Genomic DNA, 22,611 nt, shown 5'->3' with positions numbered 1-22,611 from the left:
CTCTAAGTCTGCTCTGAGGTCTTTGAAGTACCCACTTGGGCTATAGCCACTCAGAAACTCAACAAAATAAATGGTTTGAAGCAAACAAAAATATAAACCCTAAATCTTTCCCAGCTTTGCATAATCATCATATTCACTTACTTTTGACTATATTTGCCTTTAGAGAGGTTAGGTTAACCAAACTGTCTCCCTGGTTTTCATTTTTATGTTTGATCCTCTGACAGTGACTTCTGAGCACAGGGCCGTTTTCCCAAATATTTAAATATTTGGCAAAGATTTAACAATTCTTAGTTTTATTACTGAGAATAACTTTTAAATAATTTAATGATCATTGTAATGATAACATGGATCTCTTTACTATTTTTCAAAATTATTTTAAAACAATATTTGTTTACACATTGGAATAGCCAAATAATTGAATTAAGTTTCTTGATTTTCTTTTTAAGTAATCTTTACTGTGTCTAAACTCTCTGCCTCATGGTAAAAATACCCAGATTATACAATCTCTGATCCCATTTTGGGGAAGCCATTGAAGATTCCTCCAAAGTGTCATTTGTCACATGGAGAGAGGATTACTCCAGAACCCTTAATTTTTTTATTGAAAATAAATACTGAGTACACGCTATGTCTTAGACATTGAGAGTGTAGCAGTGAAGTCTAGACAAAGTCCCAGTTCACAAGGTGCTTATGCTTCAAAGGGAAGAACAGAATAATGTATAAATTAATAATTTGCTAGATGATTTTATTAACTCTTAAATATTTATTATTTTGTAAGAGGTACATTCTCTTTTTTCATCTTGTTAACATATAAATGAACATCTTAATCTCTAAATAGCATAGCATTTAGTAGGATTTTTGTTGTTGTCGGTAATGGTTTTTGTTTTGTTTTGTGTTTTGATTTTTGATGATTTAGTATACTCAGTCTGAACATTGCTAAATAGGGATTAAAGTGAGATTTTTGGAGTTGTTCACAAAATTGGCCAGATTTAAACCAGTAATTTCAATGTGATGTATCTGATACATTTTGAAATATATTTTATACACTCATCTGAGCAACATATTATAATAAAATGTGAATGCTAAATATCATGGATTAGCATTCTCTGACCATTGGAACCAAATTAATTTAATAATAGCAATATATTCATATTCCTGTCATTGAAGTCATTATTTCCATTTTTTACATTCAGAAGTTTATATTTTGATTTTTTTTATCCCTGTGGGACATTTCTTTTTATATCTGAAATATGTCTTCAAATGTATTTATTCCCTTTTCAGGAATTTGCTGCACTGACAAAAGAACTCAATGCTTGTAGGGAACAACTTCTAGAAAAGGAAGAAGAAATTTCTGAACTGAAAGCTGAAAGAAACAACACAAGAGTAAGTATAAAACTGCCTCTGCTTGGAATTAATTCCATATACAATGCAGTGCCTTATCTCTTGTATACTCATACAAATAAAATATTTTAAAGCTTGAGGAAGACTTTAAGCAGATACTAACTCATAGTGTGTTATTTAAAGTTAAGGAGAATATTCTATAAAACTCAAAACAGGAAGGCCGGAAACCTAAATTACAGTCTCAGCTACTAAATCACTATGTTGCCTTAGAAAATGTTTTTATTCCTCTTTCTTTTGCTTTGAGTTTAAAAAGAAGGGCTGGATTTCAGTAGTGAGTTTCAAACTTCCAAACTGTTGTATTGGAGTAAGGGGCCAATACCCCAGAGGCTGGAAGTAGGCAGAAGAGGTGAGGCTTAAGAGGGTGTAAGTTTCAATTGTGGGGTGATGTGAGGGAGTGGCTGGGCATTGGTCCTCGCTTCACTCCAGCAAAGTATTTATTAAAAAAGAAAGAAAAGAGAGAATGTATAAAACCACTGGAGCAGAACTCTCCTAATTAAGAGAGGCATACCTTTTCTATTTCAGAAGATGATTGAGATTTCCAGTTCTGATGTTCTGATTTCATAATACTGATGGGCTTTACTGTATTCTGTTCTTGGAAACTCATATATTCTTTCAGTCTTATGCCCTGTGACATTAAAGTCCAGAATTTGATCAAAGATGCTGCATTTTCTTATTCAGAAGGAAAAGTCACTAAATTTCATAAAATATATAAATCACCAGATTACCTATAAATTTCTCTGCTAAAACCACTTCTGTGTGGATATATAACTCAATTTCAACATGAAGTAGGTGAAAAATATTTTCAGGGTTACAACGCTCTCAGATTAATACTATAAAATGAGAAAGTGAGGTATAGTTAATAGTGTATTCATTTTATGCTTGGACTTAGAAAGTGACATAAAAATAATACCTCCACAAACAGTGAGCTTGTGCCTTTAATGAGAAGTATGCATTGTATGAATAATGGCTATATGATCAAACTCGATTTATCTCCTTATTCTTAGGGGTCTTATTTTACGGTAAAGAGAATTCACACAGCATACACACAAGGAATTGGTTTTCTATTTTTTATTATTGTTTTTTAATGCTTATTTATTTTTGAGACAGAGAGCACAAGCAGAGGAGGAGCAGAGAAAGAGGGAGATACAGAATCTGAAGTAGGCTCCAGGCTCTGAGCTGTCAGCACAGAGCCTGATGCAGGCTCCAACTCAAAAGCCGTGAGATCATGACCTGAATGGAACTCAGACAACTTAACCGACTGAGCCACCGAGGCCCCCCAAGGAATTGATTTTCATTGAGACTTTGATGAGCCAGTTACATGGGCTGCCTCAAAGAGAACACAACAAAGACGGTTTAGATCATGTTATCGGGTGTCAGATGAATTTTTTCTATTTTTTTCACCCTTGATTTTTAAGTTATAATTTTTTATGCAAATTTAAAATTTATTTCTGCCATGAGATTTATTCTGCCCTATTTCACTATTTTCCATTTTAATGCTTTAGGCTACATTCCCTGCTGTAGCACAGTACAGCCAAATGTAAAAGTAGGATCCGGAAACTGAACATGGAGGGAAATGCAAACTTCTTGGTAGACTTTCAACTAATTCTCATATTTAAAATACACCAGAAACTCTTCTTTTAGCTATGTATTTCTTCTTTATACAGTTTTTTTTCCCTACAACCCTTTACTCCTTCTTAATGCCTATGAGGGACACATTATAATCACCCCCACTTTACAGAGGAGGCAACTGCTCAGAAAAAGGCATATAACTTGCCAGAACTTACACAGTGAATAGATAGAAGAGAAGGCATTTGAAAGCTAAGGCAGTCTAACTTCAGAGCCTGTACCTTTAGCCATGAGACCATTGGCATAATTACTCAAGTTAGGTCTATGGAAAAAAAAAAAAAAAACAACAACAACTAAGATTTACAACAGCTTAGAGAAGACATTGCCTAAGAATAAACCATTGCAATATGGAGTGAGTACCTCATTCCTTCCTGATTGTGACTAATTTCAGAGAACTAGGAAGCAGCATCCATACAATATTCATCATATTACACTCCACGAGGTCCAGGAGTACCTGCAGCTGTTACACCTGCAAAGGAACCTTGGAGGATACAGGAAGTAAGGCAAGCTGCACTTGAAATACCTCTTCAGGGGTCAAAGTGAGAAAGATAGAAATATTAAATTCCAGTAGGGTAACAGAAGCCATTGATTTTAAACATGACTTTAAACATGAATGATATTTACTTTGAAACCATGAATAGAGCAGAAAAACACTTTTTCCACATTCCTTAAAGCAGTCGTGTGGAGGACTTTTGTTGTTGATTAAACCAAGGAAAAAAGATTTATGGAACCTTCTTTGTGCAAAGTATCAATTACATATCAACTTCCTAAGTTACATAATCACCTATCACCCTCCCCCAAAAAATATCCAGGGCTAAAAATCAAACATATCTTCTTCCTTCCCCCATAATGCCCTCTCAATGTTGTAGAATGTAATACTTTTTATAAATTTATGTAATAATTTCTCCTTCTACATGTCTACATGTTCTGTTTTTTGTTGTTGTTGGGGTTTTTGTTTTGTTTTGTTTTTCCCTGCTGTAAACACCACTATTTAGTCATAGAGAAAGAGCTACAGAATTTGCTCTTGGTGTTATATTGTGAGGCGGTTTAAAGTAGAAGTGAGTGTCTCCATTTCCAGCATTCTGATACCATTCTCTTTCCATGTTGGCGAGTTAACATCTGCTCATGAATTGAGATAAATAACAACAACAAAAAAAGTCCGCAAAGAGAACTCATAAAAGGATAGAGTATTTGTGTTAATTTTGAGTATCATCAAAACAATAAATGAGACAGGGCTCTACTATATAATATTTGAATGAATTATATCTTCTCCAAATAGAATATATGTGTCAGAGGGAGTTCAATAAATGATTTATTGGATATAGCAATTAATAATAATGATCATATTATACTAGCTAACATTAATTACATGTGAACTGTTTTCTAAATGTTTTGTATGTTTAACTCCCTTTATCCTTACAGAAATCTCATTATTCCCATTTAATTGATGGGAAAACTAACATATAAATAATTTGCCCCAGGCCACCCAGCTTATAAGTGACACATTTAGGGTATCTACTTCTCAGCTTAACCACAGGATATATATTTAAGAGACCATATTCCTAATGTCACTTGCAAATCATACATGATACAAGGGTTGTGTTTAGGAAAAAAGGAGAGTTTGTCGATTTTTCTATTGTTCAGTTCTAATGTTCAGTAATTTATTCTGTATCAATTGTGTGCAAATTGATAAATATGAGGTATTTATTCTGATGTCGGAGCTGAAAGTTGTGGCCATTTATCATTTTCTCACTATAGTAACACCTGGTCCCCAGCTCAAAAATATGAATGAATGAAAGAAATCAAAGTAATCAGTAAATTCAGTTGCCTCAAGTAATTACATTTAGTACATCCAAATAAAGTCATCCTAATATTAATTACCATGCAAAAGTAGAAATTTCAAAAATTGTAGAGAATATTTATAAAAACATTCAAAAAACCTTACTGTTTAATATTATCACACTGTAAGTGTAGAAAAATGATGAGGCAAAATTTGTTATTTTTTCTTTTTTTAAATTTATATTTATTTATTTATTTATTTATTTATTTATTTATTTATTTATTTTTATTTTAGAAAGAGCAAGAAAGCAGGGGAGAGGGACCGAGGGGGAGAGGGAGAGAGACTCTTAAGCAGGCTCTCTACTCAGATCAGAGTAGGATGTGGGGCTCAATCGCACGACCCTGGGACCATGACTGGAGCTGAAATCAAAAGTCCAATGGACACTCATCTGACTGAGCCACCCAGGCACCCCCAAAATTTGTTGTTTCTAAAACTTTTCTGGTTTCCTGAGAGCCTTTTGTGAAGGCAGGAAACACGGCCGAGAAGCCTTGGAGACGGAGGGCAGCTTTCCCAGGGCACAGCCTCTGCTCCACCCCACCTGGCCCTAGGCCAAGGGCACTGGGGCAGCCATGTGACCAAACCCGTCCTCCAGACAGAAGCATCTGCCTGCCCCCACCTGCCTACACCAGAACCCGGCGCTGGAGCCAGCTCTGTCCCCTGAAAACGAGCTGAGCAGTCAGGAAGGGCTAGCTGGATACAGAGCTTCTGTGGCATCTGCAAATAGACACTTGTGACATCTCAGGTACAAAATAGGCCAGGACTGCATGCTTCACACTGGCTTGTTTAAACTGGTGTTCTCAACCACGGGAGTTTTTCAAAACATCTTCAGCTTTTAATTGCTCTGTTGTATTCCTAGCCATGGTCTCAAATGAAATAACAAAGTGTAAATGTATCTGTTAAATATCAGCTTGGCTGGACATAACAAATCCTCTATTGATAATGACTTACGCATAATAAAAGTTTAATTTTTGCTCAAATAAAAAGAAGTTGACTTTAAAAAAAAAATAAATAAAACTTTTCTGACCATACTTAGGCAAATTATATTTATAGAAAATAATTTATTCCTGCCATTATTTCAACATAACTCAGATCGACTACTAAACCTTATCATGTTTTAGTAGAATTAATTAGTAAAAAGCTAAAAGAAAACCAGAAATAATAAACCAGTTATTGTTTCTTAATATCAGAGTGGAGAATTTTTATTGTTTTGGAACCATTTTAACTGTTTTTGTGGCTGAAGATTTCAAAGAATGTTTTATGTTATTGGCAGTGTTTTAGAAAGTAGCTATTGCATGACTTTGTAAAAGAAATTATGAGGCATTCTTAATGTCAATTATAAATAGTAAAGCTATAATTTTATCTTATAGGTCACCAACTAAAAGACTTAATTATCCTCAATTCAAATTAAAGACCTAATTTGAAACATTCCTGAAAATGCCCTTACTTTTGTTTTGAGCCAAGAAATTATACAAATAAACGCTTAATTACAATGAGACCCCTTCCATTACTAAAGAGAAGCTTCCCATTTTTGACAAACTTCTGTCTACACTAGTTAATAAAATCCCTTCAAACATACTTCCTCAATGAGTAGAAAGTACAGGCCAATTGAAAGGAAGACCCTAGCAGTTGAAGGCAGGTGAAGACACATGTGCGTGCATATGTGCTTGTATCTGAAAGTGCTCTGATAAGATATGATAAGCAGAAGAGGACACATAACTAACATATAACATAACTAAGGACATAACTAATAGCACAACTTTTGCAACATGAGACCTAAGCATTTACATAGAACTGTAGGGGATGGTAAACAGTATTTGAGGGTAGAGGATGTTAAGTACACTGAGCACAAAAGCAACTAGTTTGAAGTTTCTCATTCTCAGATGTTAGTGATGTATTATGTGGCCGTATTACAGCAGCCAAATTTAGTATACAGTCCAGAATGTATTTCTACTTGAATGTCATTTGTGATTGAAAATAATTTCACACTCAGGGCACCTGGGTGGCTCAGTCGGTTAATCATCCGACTTCAGCTCAGGTCATGATCTCACGTTCATGAGTTCGAGCCCTGTGCCAGGCTCTGTGCTGACAGCTTGGAGCCTGGAGCCTGCTTCAGATTCTGTGTCTCCCTCTCTCTCTGACCCTCCCCTGCTCATGCTCTGTGTGTGTCTCTCTCTCTCAAAAATAAATAAACATTAAAAATTTTTTTTAAAAAGAAAAGAATTTATTTCACATAGGTTAGGTGGAATTTAAATGTAATAATAAGTTGTATAATTTTAGAAATTTAGTTCAAAAATTTCCAATGATGCAATATGTACATATGCATATATTATATGTTTGTGTATATGTGTGTATATATATATATAAACCATGGTCATTAAAAATTTTTTTTTAACATTTATTCGTCTTTGAGATAGAGAGAGCGCAAGTGGAGGTAGGTCAGAGACAGAGGGTGACACAGAATCTGAAGCAGGCTCCAGGCTCTGAGCTGTTAGCACAGAGCCCAACATGGGTCTTGAACCTACAAACTGTGAGATCATGACCTGAGCTGAAGTCAGATGCTTAACTGAGAGCTACCCAGGTGCCCCTAATCTGTGGTCATTTGAAATGAATTACACGGTAGAACTAGTGGCCATTTATGTAGTCCCTGCAGTCTTTTGAGTACACCAGGGAGAGTGCCTTCAGCAAGATTTATTGAATATTAGAAAAAGAGTAGTTCTTAGCAGAATGCCTGGGTGGTTCAGTTGGCTGAGAGTCCAAATCTTGATTCAGGCTCAGGTCATGATCCCAGGGTCATGGGGATTGAGCCCCCTGTTTTGGGCTCCATGCTAAGCGTGGCTTCTCTCTCCCTTGTCCCCTCTCCCCTGTTCATGTGCTCTCTCTCTCTCTCTCTCTCTCTCTCTCAAAATAAATAAATAAATAAAAGTGTAGCTCCTAGCAAAGGTGTGTAATTAGTAGATTATTAGTGGTATCTTATTGAATTCCTCTTTATTTTTCATTTATTTAAATTTGTAAGCTTCAAAGCTATAGGTATATGCTAGATTTGAACATTTTTGGCCACATTCTCTAGGCTAGATAAGTTACATTTATCTTACTTCAATTCAACAAGTGAGTATTAAGCACATATTCTATAGAATATTTTCCTAAGCATTGAGGAGTATTCAGGAGCCCTTAGTATTCAGTAAGTATTGAGGAGTATTCAGTATTCTTAAGCCCTTAAGAAGTCTGTTTTAAAGAACACATTATTTTGTGTTATTATTAGATAGATGAAAGTTCCTAATTGCATAAAGCAGTATAGCTTAACTGTATTAATCAAGAAGACATTAATTAAGGAATATGAGAAATCTCTAAACATAGCTTCTGTGCACAATGTCTTAGGACCATATTTCTTAGCCTTGTGGGTTTTCTTTACATTCCCAGACCCGGAAACGTGCAGCCTCTGCTACCACCTGTGCCAACAAAATGGACCCCCATGCTAGCAAGTTTCTTCATCTGGCTCCCTTCAGAATCTGCCCTATGTGGGTGACTCTGGTTGGCTGACTCTTAAGTCACATGTCTGCCACCTAGTGGTTAAACATGCCTGAGAAATGTTTTGAATCCAGTAATGGGAGGATGACATTCAGAATGCAGAGAACTATCAAAGATGGAGGATATGTTCAAAAAATTGGGGGCAACCACAAATACGTCTCCGCTACAACTTTTGTTGTACTCTTCCATATTAAAATTCTAAACAGCAGCGATACTGACATGTATCTATCCAGCAATACAACTATACTTGAACATAAACAAAATCACCTTTTCTCAAAAAAGAAAGTCCATGAATGTAGCTACATAACCAGGGTTCATCCATATGTATACTCTTGCTCTTATTAAATCTCAATCATATCTTAATATTCTATAACCTATTGACTACTTTAAGTGTTAATCAGAATCAAGTATCCAATATAAAATAAAGAGGGAGAATAATATACATTATGTATATATAATATAACAAAAAAAAAAATCCCCCTTTCTCCAGCTGGTCAAAAAGTCCTAATGGCAGTTATAAATTCCAATTCTAAACCTCAATTCTTGGACTTCTGTAGATGAACTGATATATATTCATCACCAGCTCTAAGTACATAATTTCAGGATGATAGCCTCCCAGCCTAGCACTGTGTTATCTCCAAGATTGAATTAAGACAGACTCTTCTTTGGATCCTTTAACCGTTCTATAGAATCACCTGCTTCTGAATGATGTGATAGTGTAGTGAAACCAGGCTGGAGGCATCAGTCAGTTGCATTACCCCCTTTACTTTAAAATGTGTTTTTTTTTTGGTCAGAAGTAATGTTGTGTATGATAACAAGACTGTAAGCAAAAATCTTGATAAAATGGTATTGCCAGTAGAAGCATAGCCATTAGAGAAGGCAAATCCATATCCAGAAAAAAAAAAACAAAACATTTATTACATTAAGAAAAGGTAGACACCCCCTCCTTGACGGAAGGGATTTGATGTGATCTGCTTGCATCAAGGTGACTAGCCTGGCCTCTAGGTGGACTGTTATCATGTCAGGGGTTCAAGATTGATGGTTGCAGCTGGTCACTTGGCCATTCAGCTGTGGTGGTAACCCTATCAACCTTAATGATGAGAAGCCCATTTTGCCAGGTCAATGAATAACCTCTATCCCTGAAACCATGGTCACTTTTCTATACCCATTGAACAAATATTGTGGTGGCCAGAGAAATAGGCTGATATCCACAAGGTGATTAATTTTTGTCTAGCAGATTGTTGAACTAACTAGTCCTAGTTCAGAGGTAACATCCAAGAAATTTGGTATTTTCTTTTCCTCAGTACTGTTACCATGCTAAATAGTTGAGGGTTCTTTTAGAGAAGATCTTTTGATTAGCTGTTGCTTCATAACAGACCACACCAAAATTTAACCTCAGAAACAACATTATACTGTACTCACCAATTCAATGGGTCAGGGATTCAGAAAGGGCACAGTAATGATGGCCCTTCTCCGCTCTGTAATGTTTGGGCTCGCAACCCGATGACTTGATGGCTAGTGACAATGATATGCTGGTAAATGATTTATTTTACCAGAAAAAATTTAAAAAGCACTAACCTATAGTATTTGGAATTCCCATGGTTTTAATACTCCCATGGTGGCTGAATTCAGGCTACCAACATGATATCACTGAAAGCTGAGAAGTGAAATGATGCACAATAGGGAACCAACCTGTGGTATTTCTACCTTCAGATGCAATAGACGTAAACACCCCAAAGAGTGTAGATAATGGTAAAATACTTAGGAATTTTATTAAAAACTTGGAATTTAGTAAAATAATTAGGAGTTAATACATTTTGAGTGTTTATTATCTTTTCAAATAGTGTTTATTTAATTATAAGCTTACATAATTTAAGCTTCAACAATAACTGTGTTTAACCACCGGCTCACAGAATTCCTGAAAATTAACAATCCCCTCTAACAAGCTGGTATGGGCCAGTGTCAGCACACCATTTGAGGCGGATAACTCGAGTATCTGGACTCTGCAAAGTCTGCTTGGGAGCAACCTATTTCTCATAGGTTCTAGGGCTCTGTGTGAACTTAACGCTGCTTATTTCTCCAACATCATCTGATGTTAGCCTTTCCCTGACAAACTTTGCTTTAAGCACACCAGTCTATTTTCAGTTCCTCGATATGCACAGCTGTGCCCTCTTCCAGGAGTTTTCTTCCTCTGGCTCTTCATTTGGCCAGCTCTTTCTCATCTTTTAAGTCTCAGTTTCAATATCATCCTCTCAATGAAACATCTGTTTACTGCTCTATGCAAAGTAGGTCTCTCCTCTTTTCAGCTCCCATAACTTTCTGTTTTAGGGTTAAGTTTGTACAAACTCCCATAACCTACGTGAAACAGCTCGGATTTAGCCAGTGCACACACGTATCTGTAGACTTCAAGAGAGTAGAATACCATGAATATAATCAAAGATTGAGAAATAAAAGGAAAGCTCTTTGAAAACATTGTGTCATTTCACACGGAAAAACTATTAATATTATTTTGACCCTTAAATATGATCCCTACCTACTGATCTATACATTTAGGGTCTCAGTTATTTGTGTTCTTCTGTGCCAGTGCATGGCAAAGTTTTCTGACACTTCGAACCATAATTACTGATGGTGAATGTAGAGAAATTAATTTATTAAGAACTAAGAAATGTGACACTAATATGTGACACTGAATCGAACAATGACATTGTGAAAACCAAGCATTTTTACTACTTTAGGAAATGTAAGCTTTAGGAAAACTCCTGAAAAAAATATGTTTTCTTTATTTCTTTCCATCCCAGTATCTTATATCTGCTTTTTCCTTTTTTGTTTGAGTAACTTCTGCTTTATTTTACATAGGCATTTGTTAGCCTATACTTTTCACTACCCTTCTGAAAATCTCTCCCACAAAACTTCCTGCTCATATATTATTCTTCCCTGACCAAAATATTAATAACTGAGAAGTTAACCCAGCAGTTTTTTTTTTCAGGTATCTTTGTTTTTAGCAGCAGAACTGCCTTATTAAACTAAACAAAGGTGAAGCCCCAATTCACAAAACATTTTTATTTTTTTAAGTTTATTTATTTATCCTGAGAGAGACTGAGATAGCATGACTGGGAGAGGGGCAGAGTGAGACGGAGACAGAGAATCCCAAGCAGGCTCTGCACCATCAGCACAGAGCCCAGTGAGGCTTTCGAACTCACAAAACTGTGAGATCATGTCCTGAGCCAAAACCAAGAGTCGAATGCTTAACCGACTGAGCCACCCAGTCGCCCCACACAAAACATTTGAAAGTAAAATTTCTTTAGGTCTGGAACAGACTGAGACACTGTTCACTGGACTTTCATGGCCCCAGAGGCTACTCTGGGTGAGTGTAGGTTCCCAAGTAGACCATTATTTAAAAACCTCTTTTCCCCAAATGACTATTGCAAAACCTCAGTTCCTATATTCCACTTGGTTGCATCTACTTTTTTTATTATGTAACCTAAGAATTAATTGTAAATAAAATTATTAGTGATTTTCACTGTGATTTTTATAGCAACATGTGATTATAACTGTTACTATAATCACTATACAAATGTGATTATCACTATAATCACATTCAGAGCAACATAATTATGCTCATTTCTTTCAATTCAACAATTTTAAATGACCAAATGTGTATGAAGTTAGTTGTGACTTTTAATACTCTTCTAACAAAATCATCATGCATTGTGCAATGTTCTTCAATAAGTACTCTATTTGATCACATCTGTTTTGTGTTCTATTTCTACTGAGCTCATGCTGAAATTACTAAATTTTCTAAAAGGATGAATAAGAATTTACATTACATTTTTTAAATGAGTAATTCCATTATATGATAGAGATGCAGTTTTATGGACCTTTAATGCCTTTTATGGACCCTGGCTTAGATTCAGGTGTGTGCTTCTTTGCTGCTACCTGTGGTAAACTCTGAGGTTATCATGAGATGCTAGGTAAACCTGCAGTCTTTTCAGATAGAAGTCATTCATAAGTATTAGTAACTTGTGTTCATAAGATAATTGCATTTAGGGTAATTACATTTTCTGTTACGCCCAATAGCTGTTACTGGAGCACTTGGAATGCCTGGTGTCACGACATGAAAGGTCGCTAAGAATGACGGTGGTAAAACGGCAAGCCCAGTCCCCCTCGGGAGTGTCCAGTGAAGTCGAGGTTCTCAAGGCACTGAAATCTTTGTTTGAGCACCACAAGGCCTTGGATGAAAAGGTAGAGTATTTAGAAAGGTTGATTACAGTTTTATGTGTCGATTATACCTCAGTGAAGCTGAAATTTAAAAAAATAAAATAAACTTCAGCTACCAATTTTAAAGAGTATTGACAGGAGATTTCAAGCTTCACTGTGCTTTCGTCATGAGCATCAGGTTCCTTGTCTTCATCCATGACTCAGCTGACTCCTGACGTAAATGAGTACAGAGAAACATGTTTGAATTATAGGAAAATCATTTTTATAACTGCAGCTGGATTATTGTGTGTATATTGGTGATGCTCATGACCCTGTGTTTTTTTAATACCACCGAATCTATGGCTTATCAAGTTACACTTTTATTGTGGTGCATTATGGTCCTAGTCCAGATGGCCATTTGAAATTTAATATTGTCATTCAGTCTCCCTCTCTCTCCTCTTTCTCTCCTCCCAGTCCCTCTCTGAAATGCATGTCTATAGATCCCAACACAGAAGACCACTAACTGGAAATTCAACATATCTTGAAGTATAAATTGGATGTATACTCTAACCTTTGGAGGTTTATATTAGAAGCATACATTTTATTTGATCTCTGATACCTTCTGAGTATATATTCTGAGTATATATTTTGAGGAATCTCTGAATATAACAGCATAAGGTATCAGTGGAGAAAACCTACTTTAGGTCTTTTTAAAAAAGTGGCAGTAAGCTTCTTTTAGCTGTTACTCAAAAAACTTCGACTGACATAAATAAGCCAATATGATGATAATATCCTTGGGAGATTAATAAGGCTTATGACATGATTTTAATTTTGTGAAATGTTACAGAATTAACTTTTTAAAATTAATAAAGCTTTAGGATTTTGTAGAGTGGGAATTGGGGCACTTCAATTAGAAAGTACCTGATAAGTTCTGAGTATTAAAATCCAAATGAGAGATTATTACCCGGTTATATCTAGGTTTTAAGCATGCAGACACTTGTGCTCTAGTTAAAATTTATGTACATATATACTTTTATCACTGGTCTTTCAGATGGTCTTAGACCAGGGTATTATGTGAAGTATGTGCATAAGGATAACTATAATTCTACCTTCTAGATTGTTAAGAAGAAATTGTAGCTTATTTTTCATTTTAGCCATGAGAGGAAAGTAGTTTATGAATAATTTTGAGTAAGATAGAAATTGATATTATATAAAGATCCTTGATAAATATAATATCACTACTATCAAGTATCAAATACTTAATATGTTTGATGTTTAAGTTCATATTCCCTTTATTATTAAAAAAATACATTGTTAAGAATTTGCAAGACTTCATACTTATGGAATGTCTATTATAAGTCAGACAGATATTTGACAAACAAAAATAGATAAGACATTGTCCTTACGACTGAGGAGTTCAAAGTTATTGCTAGAGATTCACGTGTCAATAACGGGTAATGTTAAGAAACAGTATGTACAGTGCAATAGGAAAAGTGCCACAGGAAAAGTGACTAATTCCACTTGAGAAAGTGATTTTAAAAAGTTCAAGAATGTCTTCACAGAGGGTATGACATTTGGACTTGAATATTAGAGAATGTGTAGGAGTTTTTTAAGCAGAGTAATGAAGATACTCTGAGCAACAGGATCAATATGTAAAAGAACCCAGATGTATAAGAAGAGCATGGCCTATCCAGAGAAAATGTAATAGTTTTGAATGCCTTGAATGAAAGTGCTTGAGAATGTGTGATCTTAGAAGTTCCCTATATGCACTCCCACATCACTTGAGCGGTATCTTATGAAAGAATGCATGCAAGGCAGTAAACAGTATTCAGGACAAATAACCTGATGGGTGTGAGTACATTTAAGAAGAAAATCGTTGTTGCACAACTTAGACCAGACAAATAATCTACTATGTAGACATTCAGTGAGTTTAGCATAACTAAATGAAGCATTTTATACTATGGCGCTAGGAGCTGTAATAGTATGTACTAACTCACCAGAAGTTCCAGGGACATTGGTTAGTTCATAGGCAACTGAACTGATTATCAGCTAAGTATTGTTGAACAGTCTAAAGGAAAAGTGTTATGAGCTTGGATTCTGGAGTTGGACAGATATGGACAAGTGACTTCTCTAAATATCTGTTTTCCTCTTTTGAATGGAGAGCTAATAGTACTTAGCTCATAGAATTGCCATGAGGATTAAATGTGATCTGATGTGCAAAAAACTCTTATATGGTACTTAGCATATGGCAAGTGCTCATTGAATGTTAGTGAGTATCACTGTTAATGTGAATAAATTTCAGCACTTGATAAAACTTTCAAACTAAGTAAAGATGTTGGTGTTACTGTTGATCCACATGCTTGTTTTAAGTAGCATTTTATTTAGTTATTGAAGGATTAATCTGTGCTTTCATGGACAGTTCCCCTAGGAATAGCTCACAGCTACTCAAGAGGCTAGGAAGGGTGGGGAAACAAATTACAACATTCTATAAGTACTATGGATACTATGTTATAATACACAGAGATGATCAGAAGAAGATGCAATTAACCATTTCTTAATGACAAGACACTACCGACTTTACAGGGTAAAGTTACACACGAAGAGCTAATCAAAGTAGAGAAAATTAAGCATAGCTATGGATGGTTACAATTACTGGCAGTTGTCATTATTAATGTCCTTATTTATACATCCACTGAGTTGTAAGTTTGAATTTTCCTTATTAGCGAAGACTGACCGTAACTTTGAATATCACTCTCCAATGTGTTAACCAATTTTGGAGGCTGGAGGAAATGATAAATATACATGTTTAAGTATAAGTAAAAATTCATAGTAAATATATATATGCACTCCATACATATTTCTGTGATCTAATATCATATTGCCAAAACTGGATTTGAACTTCTGGTCTAAGGAGAGAACATTTACAATGTTTTCTGTTATAGGACTGATAATTCCAAAATGAAACCCTGCCATACCTTACTTTTAATTTGGAATGTATGCTTCTTCCACCAAAGTTTCTTTTCATCCTGAAACACATTTGTTATTTTTAGGGAATTATTTTATTTTAAATTCTCAGGGATAGGATGTATGTAGCCTTGAAACATCCTTTGGGGAAAAAATTCTTTAGTTATTTTTTATACCCTTATGAAGAAAATTAATATAGTAGATGAAACTATAAATAAAAAATTCTAGGTGTATATAAATATTTTAGAGGTTATACTATAGTTGTATAAATTAAAACATTAACATGTATTAACTAAGAGACTACAAACAATGGATGCGTTGAACGTGGTTAAATAGCAAAAGAAATCAGAAAAGGTTACGTATAGAGCTAAGGATATCACCTGTGTACTTATATTTAGGAAAAAAAAAGTTAAAATTATAATTTTTCATGGCATATCAATCATGTCTAGATAGTTCCACAGCACACCAAATCCAAATAGGAAAGTAAAGGTAATTATGTCATTTCTGCTCGTGCTGTGCTTAGCAGAGCAGAGCAAAAAGCTAAAAGCTGGTCAGAGACAATATTTTTTTCACTGCTAATGCAATTTAAGCTATATAGACAAGGTAAAATTTTGGGATTCCTTATGCCTTAGAAAAGTTACTTTTTTGCATCCCACCTTTTTTGTTTGTTTGTTTGTCTTATTCAGTTTAGCAGAAATTAGTGCAATATGAATTAAATACAGAGAATAATTTATCCTAATAAAAACATGAATCATACATTTATCTCATAATGTATTGATATTTACCACCCCAGTTTTTGGATTTACAACTAATTCAAAATATATTCAGAAATTGTTTTTATTTTCTTGTAGAGACACCTTTAGATTCATTACTTTGTGGGTAATATAATCTCAAGCTGTAGATACCATTCTAAATTTATTTGAGGGGTTATTCTATATTCAAGTTGTTTGATAAGCTTAATGATTTTTTACCCTTTGAAGACTCACTATAATGAGAATAAAAATGTTTAACTTTGTGGTAAATAGGAATCATATTAGAACAATTTTTGTGATCATCAGTTTAGCAAAGAAAGTCAGGAAGATACTTTAGCCTACAGGATAGCCTGGTTTCAGCCATTCTGTAAATGATTTGAAGAACTCTTTTAGAAACATTCCAGTGTATCAGTATATCTTAAAATAAGACACCTAACCTCTTCACAGCAGTGTTAATGTGATAGTATTCAATGTTGCTTATAGTGAGATTGTTAACTTACATTTTGACAATTTCATATTGCTCTTCTCATCAACTACGATTCTTAGAACTTTCTCACTCAGAACACCTGAATTTTATAGCTGGTATTTTAGGAAGTGGGTGTAAAACTTTATAATCAACCCTGTTAAATATCAAGCACATCTACTAAGATTTTTGTTGATACCTGAATTCCACGTATCAGCAATCCTCCTTATTTTCAGCCTTCAGATATTTGCTTCTTTTACATCTATCCAGGCTGCTCATAAAAAAAGTATTCCCCAAGTCAAATCATCAAAGACTTCCTTTCAAGTAGTTCTTGTTCAGTTATTAATCAGCATTATTAGTTTTTTGCATTTTAATGAACAGTTGGATATTTGTCAAACAGCATGGGTACGTGTCAGGCTATCTAGCACACCTAAATATCATGAAAGATCCTATGTAATTAATTATCTTTGATATCAAATATCAATTCATGCACATACTACTAATTTTCAGAGGATTTGAGCATAACTAAGTATAATTCATATTAAACTCCTCTCAGATAGTTATTCTTTCTAACTCAAGATACATTTCAGGAGTGAAGTGCACCCAGTCACCTGAATATGAATCAGTTATCATTATACAGCACAAAAATATAATTGATATTTTTTAAAATTTCTTGTTAGATTCTAGATTAATAGGATATTAGTGGGGGGTTTTGTCTGCTTACTAATTGAAAAGTAATGTTAAATCAACTTTATTATGTGAATTTCTAAAATATATTTAACCTATATTCTCACTTAAATCTTATCTTTTTAAAATAGGAATATGTGATACACTAAAATATACTGTCAATGCATTAATAAAATTAGAGCTAATAAAAATATATATTAAAATACATATTAACTGTACAAATACTATAACATTCCCATGGAGCAAATTCTATGTTAGCTTATATTCAAAAATTCACCATGAATTGCATCTTCAGTTGAAGAACTGTGTATTTTATTGATTCTTTTCTAAGGAAAATTAAGTCACTGTAGACATTAATTTTAATTCCAATTTGAATTAAATTAAATTAAATTAAATTAAATTAAATTCAGTTAAAATCCTTTCTCTGAATTCCTTAAATTTTTACATGATAATATATATTTTACATATATGTAATATAGAGCATATCTAAAGATCTGAACATATAATAACTAAAACAATTTTAGAAGTTCTAAGAAAGCAAGAATTAAAGACCACTTCTTTGAGTTTCATTTATTTATGAAACATTTGTAAATCATATTATTTCCAAATCATAAATATTTTCAAACTAAATGTGCAGAATATTCGGTTCTATAAAATATGATGGCTTAACCTTTGGTATCTGGAAGCTAGTTAGGAATTCCAGAGTAATCAAATAGTTTTCAATCCCTCAGTAGCAATGTAGACCTCTAACTAATACAACATTATGAGCAATAGACAACATTTTTTCAGATTCTGAGAACCTTTTATGAAGTTACTCATACCAAATGAAGCTCACATATTATTTTTTAAAAAGTAGAAAGAAAGATTTTGCCTATGTCTCATACTTAATCAGTGAGTCTTTTTCAGGGGAATTCATAATATATTTTTGAACTTTGCCTCCACTTACTGTGAGTCAGAATTAAGAATAAGCAGGTCTGTCTCTTTCCCGTTAGAAATTCTGTCATTGAGACTAAAATGACTTGCTTATAAGGAAATACCGTGATAGAGAGATGCTATAAGGTGACAATGTATTCATAGAATTTATGAGCACTTAGGGCTATAACTACGTTAAAAATTCGCCAAATATGACTGTCTCGGATAATGTTAATGATGGATTCAGCACAGTTTAACATGTATGGGATGTACATTACTGCACATATTTTGGTTTTTCTTCTAGGTAAGGGAGCGACTGAGGGTTTCTTTAGAAAGAGTCTCTGCACTGGAAGAAGAACTAGCTGCTGCTAATCAGGAGGTAACATACCAAACTTTCTCCTCTTTTGAGGTGTGATATCACTAGCATTATAGCCCTTGTGTTTCACATCACTTTGATTAAAACTGTCACAAAAAATAAATTACATTCTGTATATGCCACTGAACAAGGTGTGTTGAAACCAGTTGCCAGAGTCATGTTTCCTGATATCTGGTGGTTCAGATCAGTCACTTAAAGATGAAAAGAAAATTATCAAGCTCTAGTGACAAAGTGGCTTAGAAAGACTGCAGTCAGAATGCCAGTCCTTTCAGAGTAAAACACAGCTCCAAAATTGGAAAGCATGTCAAATATCTGCTAAACTTAGAAAATGGCACAAATGAAGTTAAGTCCTTGGAGATATAAACATACTTCCCTCAAGGTTCTTACTATTCTTATCTTCTAAAGCATCATGCCCGTGTTTAGTGGCACCATTAAATCCACTTCTCTTGCTCTCATTCATGACTAAGGTATTATAACCATCTCTGAGATTTAAAAAGTTGTGTTTTTTTTTTCTTTAGAAAAATTGACTTATTTTGGTTTTTAGTATACAGATTAACTTGGGTCACTAGACCAGATATATATATATATATATATATATATATATATATATATATATATATATATATATATATCTGTAAAAGAATATATTAAAATATATAAACAATAATCTATATAGGCCACTAAAATCGACCCATCTCTTTCTCTGTCTCTAAGAGAGAGAATACTTGTAAGGCTACTTTTTCCTCCAGAAATGTATTCCAGTAAGGTAAATATCGGCATTGGCTAGTTGGACATACTAAAATAATTCTACAAAATATTCTTATTTTAAATATTTAAATATGTGGGCGGTTAATGTCATTAATTATAAGTATTATCAGGGCATTCTTACTACAATAATATTTGCATTTACATTACACACACAAATACACATTTTTAAAGCATGTTAAAAATTTCATCTAGTACAAATCACCTTGTTCTTTAAAATAAGCTAAACCAAAAAAAAACAAGTTTAAAGTTTGGCTTTGTTTGTTCTGGGTTTAACAACTTAAACTTTAGAAAAAATGGACTTTTAATTGCAGAGACAATCAGTTCCATGTCAACTAAATGCTAGCTGTGTTAAAAACATAAACGGTGGCATAATAGTTAAAAAATAAATAGACAAAGCATTCAGTTCAGCTTAATAAACTGGATGGCTTCAAATAAATAAAAATAAATAAGTAAATAAAACAAAGGGAAATAAGAGATTGGTACATCTTAGTCATCACAGAAGAAAAGAACCTCTGAGATAATGGATGATGACGAAGAACTCAGTCTTTTTATGAGAAAGGATAGGTTTTACCTATACAGCAGGTATATGCATTCCTGGAACGTCCAGAAAGAAAATATTAAATGTTTGTTTATTTTGTGTTTTATCATTGTTAATTTTGATTTTCATGTATGTTTAAAAGTACATTTATTTTGGGTACATCCCTCAAAACATTTTATCATTAAGGGTAGAGAAAGAAAAGCTTTGGCAACTACGAATATGAAAGCCTTGCTTACCATACAGTAATAAAGCCTCTGTCTGTTATAAACAAAGGTGAGGTGAGACCCCTTGGCCAAAGTATGTATGCTGCGATAAAAATATCCCTCAAGTTCAAGTAAGGCGCTGAAAATTAGCTCCAGAAATGGCAACTGAATAGTTCAATTAGATATAAAATGGGAGAACAACACTTGAGGGAACCAAAGCAGAGGAAAGACTTTTGCTGGTTGTCTTAAACATTTTAGCCTCAAATTTTTTGTAGTCTCTTATAGGCAGCATGGTCCATTTGATTCTTATATGTAAATTAAATATATTTTAAATCATTAACATCATTCTACAATTACTGCCGTCCTTCTGAATGCTTTTTGTTTTGTTTTAAATAATTTGTATAAGAGGACAGTAATTGTGTGGTCATTATTAACTTCAATATGTTTTCTTTTTGTTGTTGATTTTTATTAACTTCCAGGTGGCTTAACCAGACTCCCTACTTAGGAAGCCACATATCCACAGATGGGGAAAGGGGTAGCAAAGTTATCTTAGTTTTCTAACAATAAATTGTTTATAAATAATTAATGATTTTAAGAGAGAGTACATGGGAAAAACCAACTTTTACTTGATAATGAAATTTATATTTCACTATGAAAATCAAAAATAGAAAGAGAGAGAGAAATTCTGATCAGAAGACACCTTCAGTGTGAGTTCTTAGAACAGCAGTTGTACATGAAATCTCTTATAAGTAAGGCATCATGTATTGATGATGAGAAACATTTAGAAATCTGACAAAATAAGCTTAGAAAAAATGTATACTATTGGCAGCTTTAGAAAGGGGAACTAGGTAAAGTTTGATTATTAGAGGAAGTAACTGAAAATATTTTAGAAAACAAAGGACAATTTTTTATAGAAAAAAAGAGAACTATTGAAGAACACATTCTTAAGAACCAAACAAAAATATGTAACATAGCCAAAAACAACCAGGTACTAGAACAAAATTCTGCATATGGCTAAATTAGCAAAGCGTTGGGGAAAATTTCATTTGCTGCTTCAGATTTTAAATTAAAATTAAAAATACTTACAAGTGTCCCTTATAATTCAATCTATGCATTTCTTGAGTTCATATAGCAAGCTTGACAAGTGAGGATACCACATTATCAGAATCTGATTCGTGAGTTTCTGGTACTGATAATAACCATCCAGATAGCAAGGAATCTATCCAAACATTTTCCTGAATTGTTTCAGTTCCAAAATTCAGAAAGGAGAAATCAGAGAGCAGAGGTTAAGGCTGCAAGTGATACCTTGAGATAGATAGATAGATAGATAGATAGATAGATAGATAGATAGATATTTGTAGAGTCTGAGAAAATGATAGAATGTAGTTTATTCTGTCATCGTTATATTATACATATATATCAGCAGAATAATCCTGGAAGTTTGGTACTGCTATTATTTTACAGATGAACCTAGAGAGGTTATGTCTCCTAATATGCCATTCTCTCCTACTAGAAAATGTTGTTATCTCTGAATTTGTCTTAACTCTCTGTATTCAGGCAGTGCCAATCCCTCCATTTAACTGTGGCTACTCATTTACTCCCTTCTTTTTACATATACATTAAAACCACTATAGTTCAGGTCTTCATAAATTCTCACTTGGAATATTACTATAGATTTTTATTTATTCTTGTCTCCTATCCTTTTCTGCTATATAATTCTCCAAGGTTAAACTTGCTAAGCAAAGCTCTAATCATAGTGACTATTTTTAATAACATATTCTAATGTGTAATATATACTTATATGTAATATATAGCATATTAGTGTATTAATAACATAACGATATACTGTATTATCATATGTTAATAATATAGGGATATATCAAGAATCTCTTCAATGGTCCTAACTTACAAATCTAGCTCTAACTCCCACCCCCTTACTGCCCTGACTGAGTCATTCTAAGGTCTTGTTAAAATATAGTATTCACTATTTTTGAAATCAGCCAACATTTTTCCTGCATCTTATGCTAATGTCTCTCTTGGAATGCTTCCACAACCCCAATTCACACACTGAAATCATATTTCCCCATTTAAACTCAAGTTCAGACATTACCTTTTTAATGAAATATTTTATGATTTCTTGCTAACAGTCATCACTCCTTAGTTTAAATTGCTAAAGCTCATTGCTTCAGCATTTATTATGACTGTTCAACAACTATTGGGGTTGATTATATATCTGTCTAAGCCTAAGTGGTTAGTTCCCTGATAAAGTGGACTGCATCTTGTTCATTTGTATTTATTGTATTCACCACAGTGATATGAACCTCATGATTAATATATATTTGTCAAATTTCATTGTATAGAT

General features: G+C 33.8%; 1 protein-coding gene across 5 annotated transcripts in view; it reads left to right on the top strand.

Annotated features, from left to right (window-relative positions):
- The window catches only part of PPFIA2 (PTPRF interacting protein alpha 2), a 478,405-nt gene that overhangs the window by 278,935 nt on the left and 176,859 nt on the right, over positions 1-22,611 (top strand). For all 5 annotated transcript variants that reach the window (XM_032594017.1, XM_032594014.1, XM_030323311.1 and 2 more), the window contains 3 exons: positions 1,279-1,380; positions 12,467-12,631; positions 18,669-18,743. In XM_032594017.1, the coding sequence (XP_032449908.1) occupies positions 1,279-1,380; positions 12,467-12,631; positions 18,669-18,743 (342 nt within the window). The remainder of the gene's footprint in view (positions 1-1,278; positions 1,381-12,466; positions 12,632-18,668; positions 18,744-22,611) is intronic.

This window comes from Lynx canadensis, chromosome B4 (genome assembly GCF_007474595.2).
Source record: "Lynx canadensis isolate LIC74 chromosome B4, mLynCan4.pri.v2, whole genome shotgun sequence".
Taxonomy (NCBI): domain Eukaryota; kingdom Metazoa; phylum Chordata; class Mammalia; order Carnivora; family Felidae; genus Lynx; species Lynx canadensis.
The sequence above is the reverse complement of the archived record's forward strand: the minus strand, read 5'-3'. Positions and strand labels throughout refer to the sequence as shown.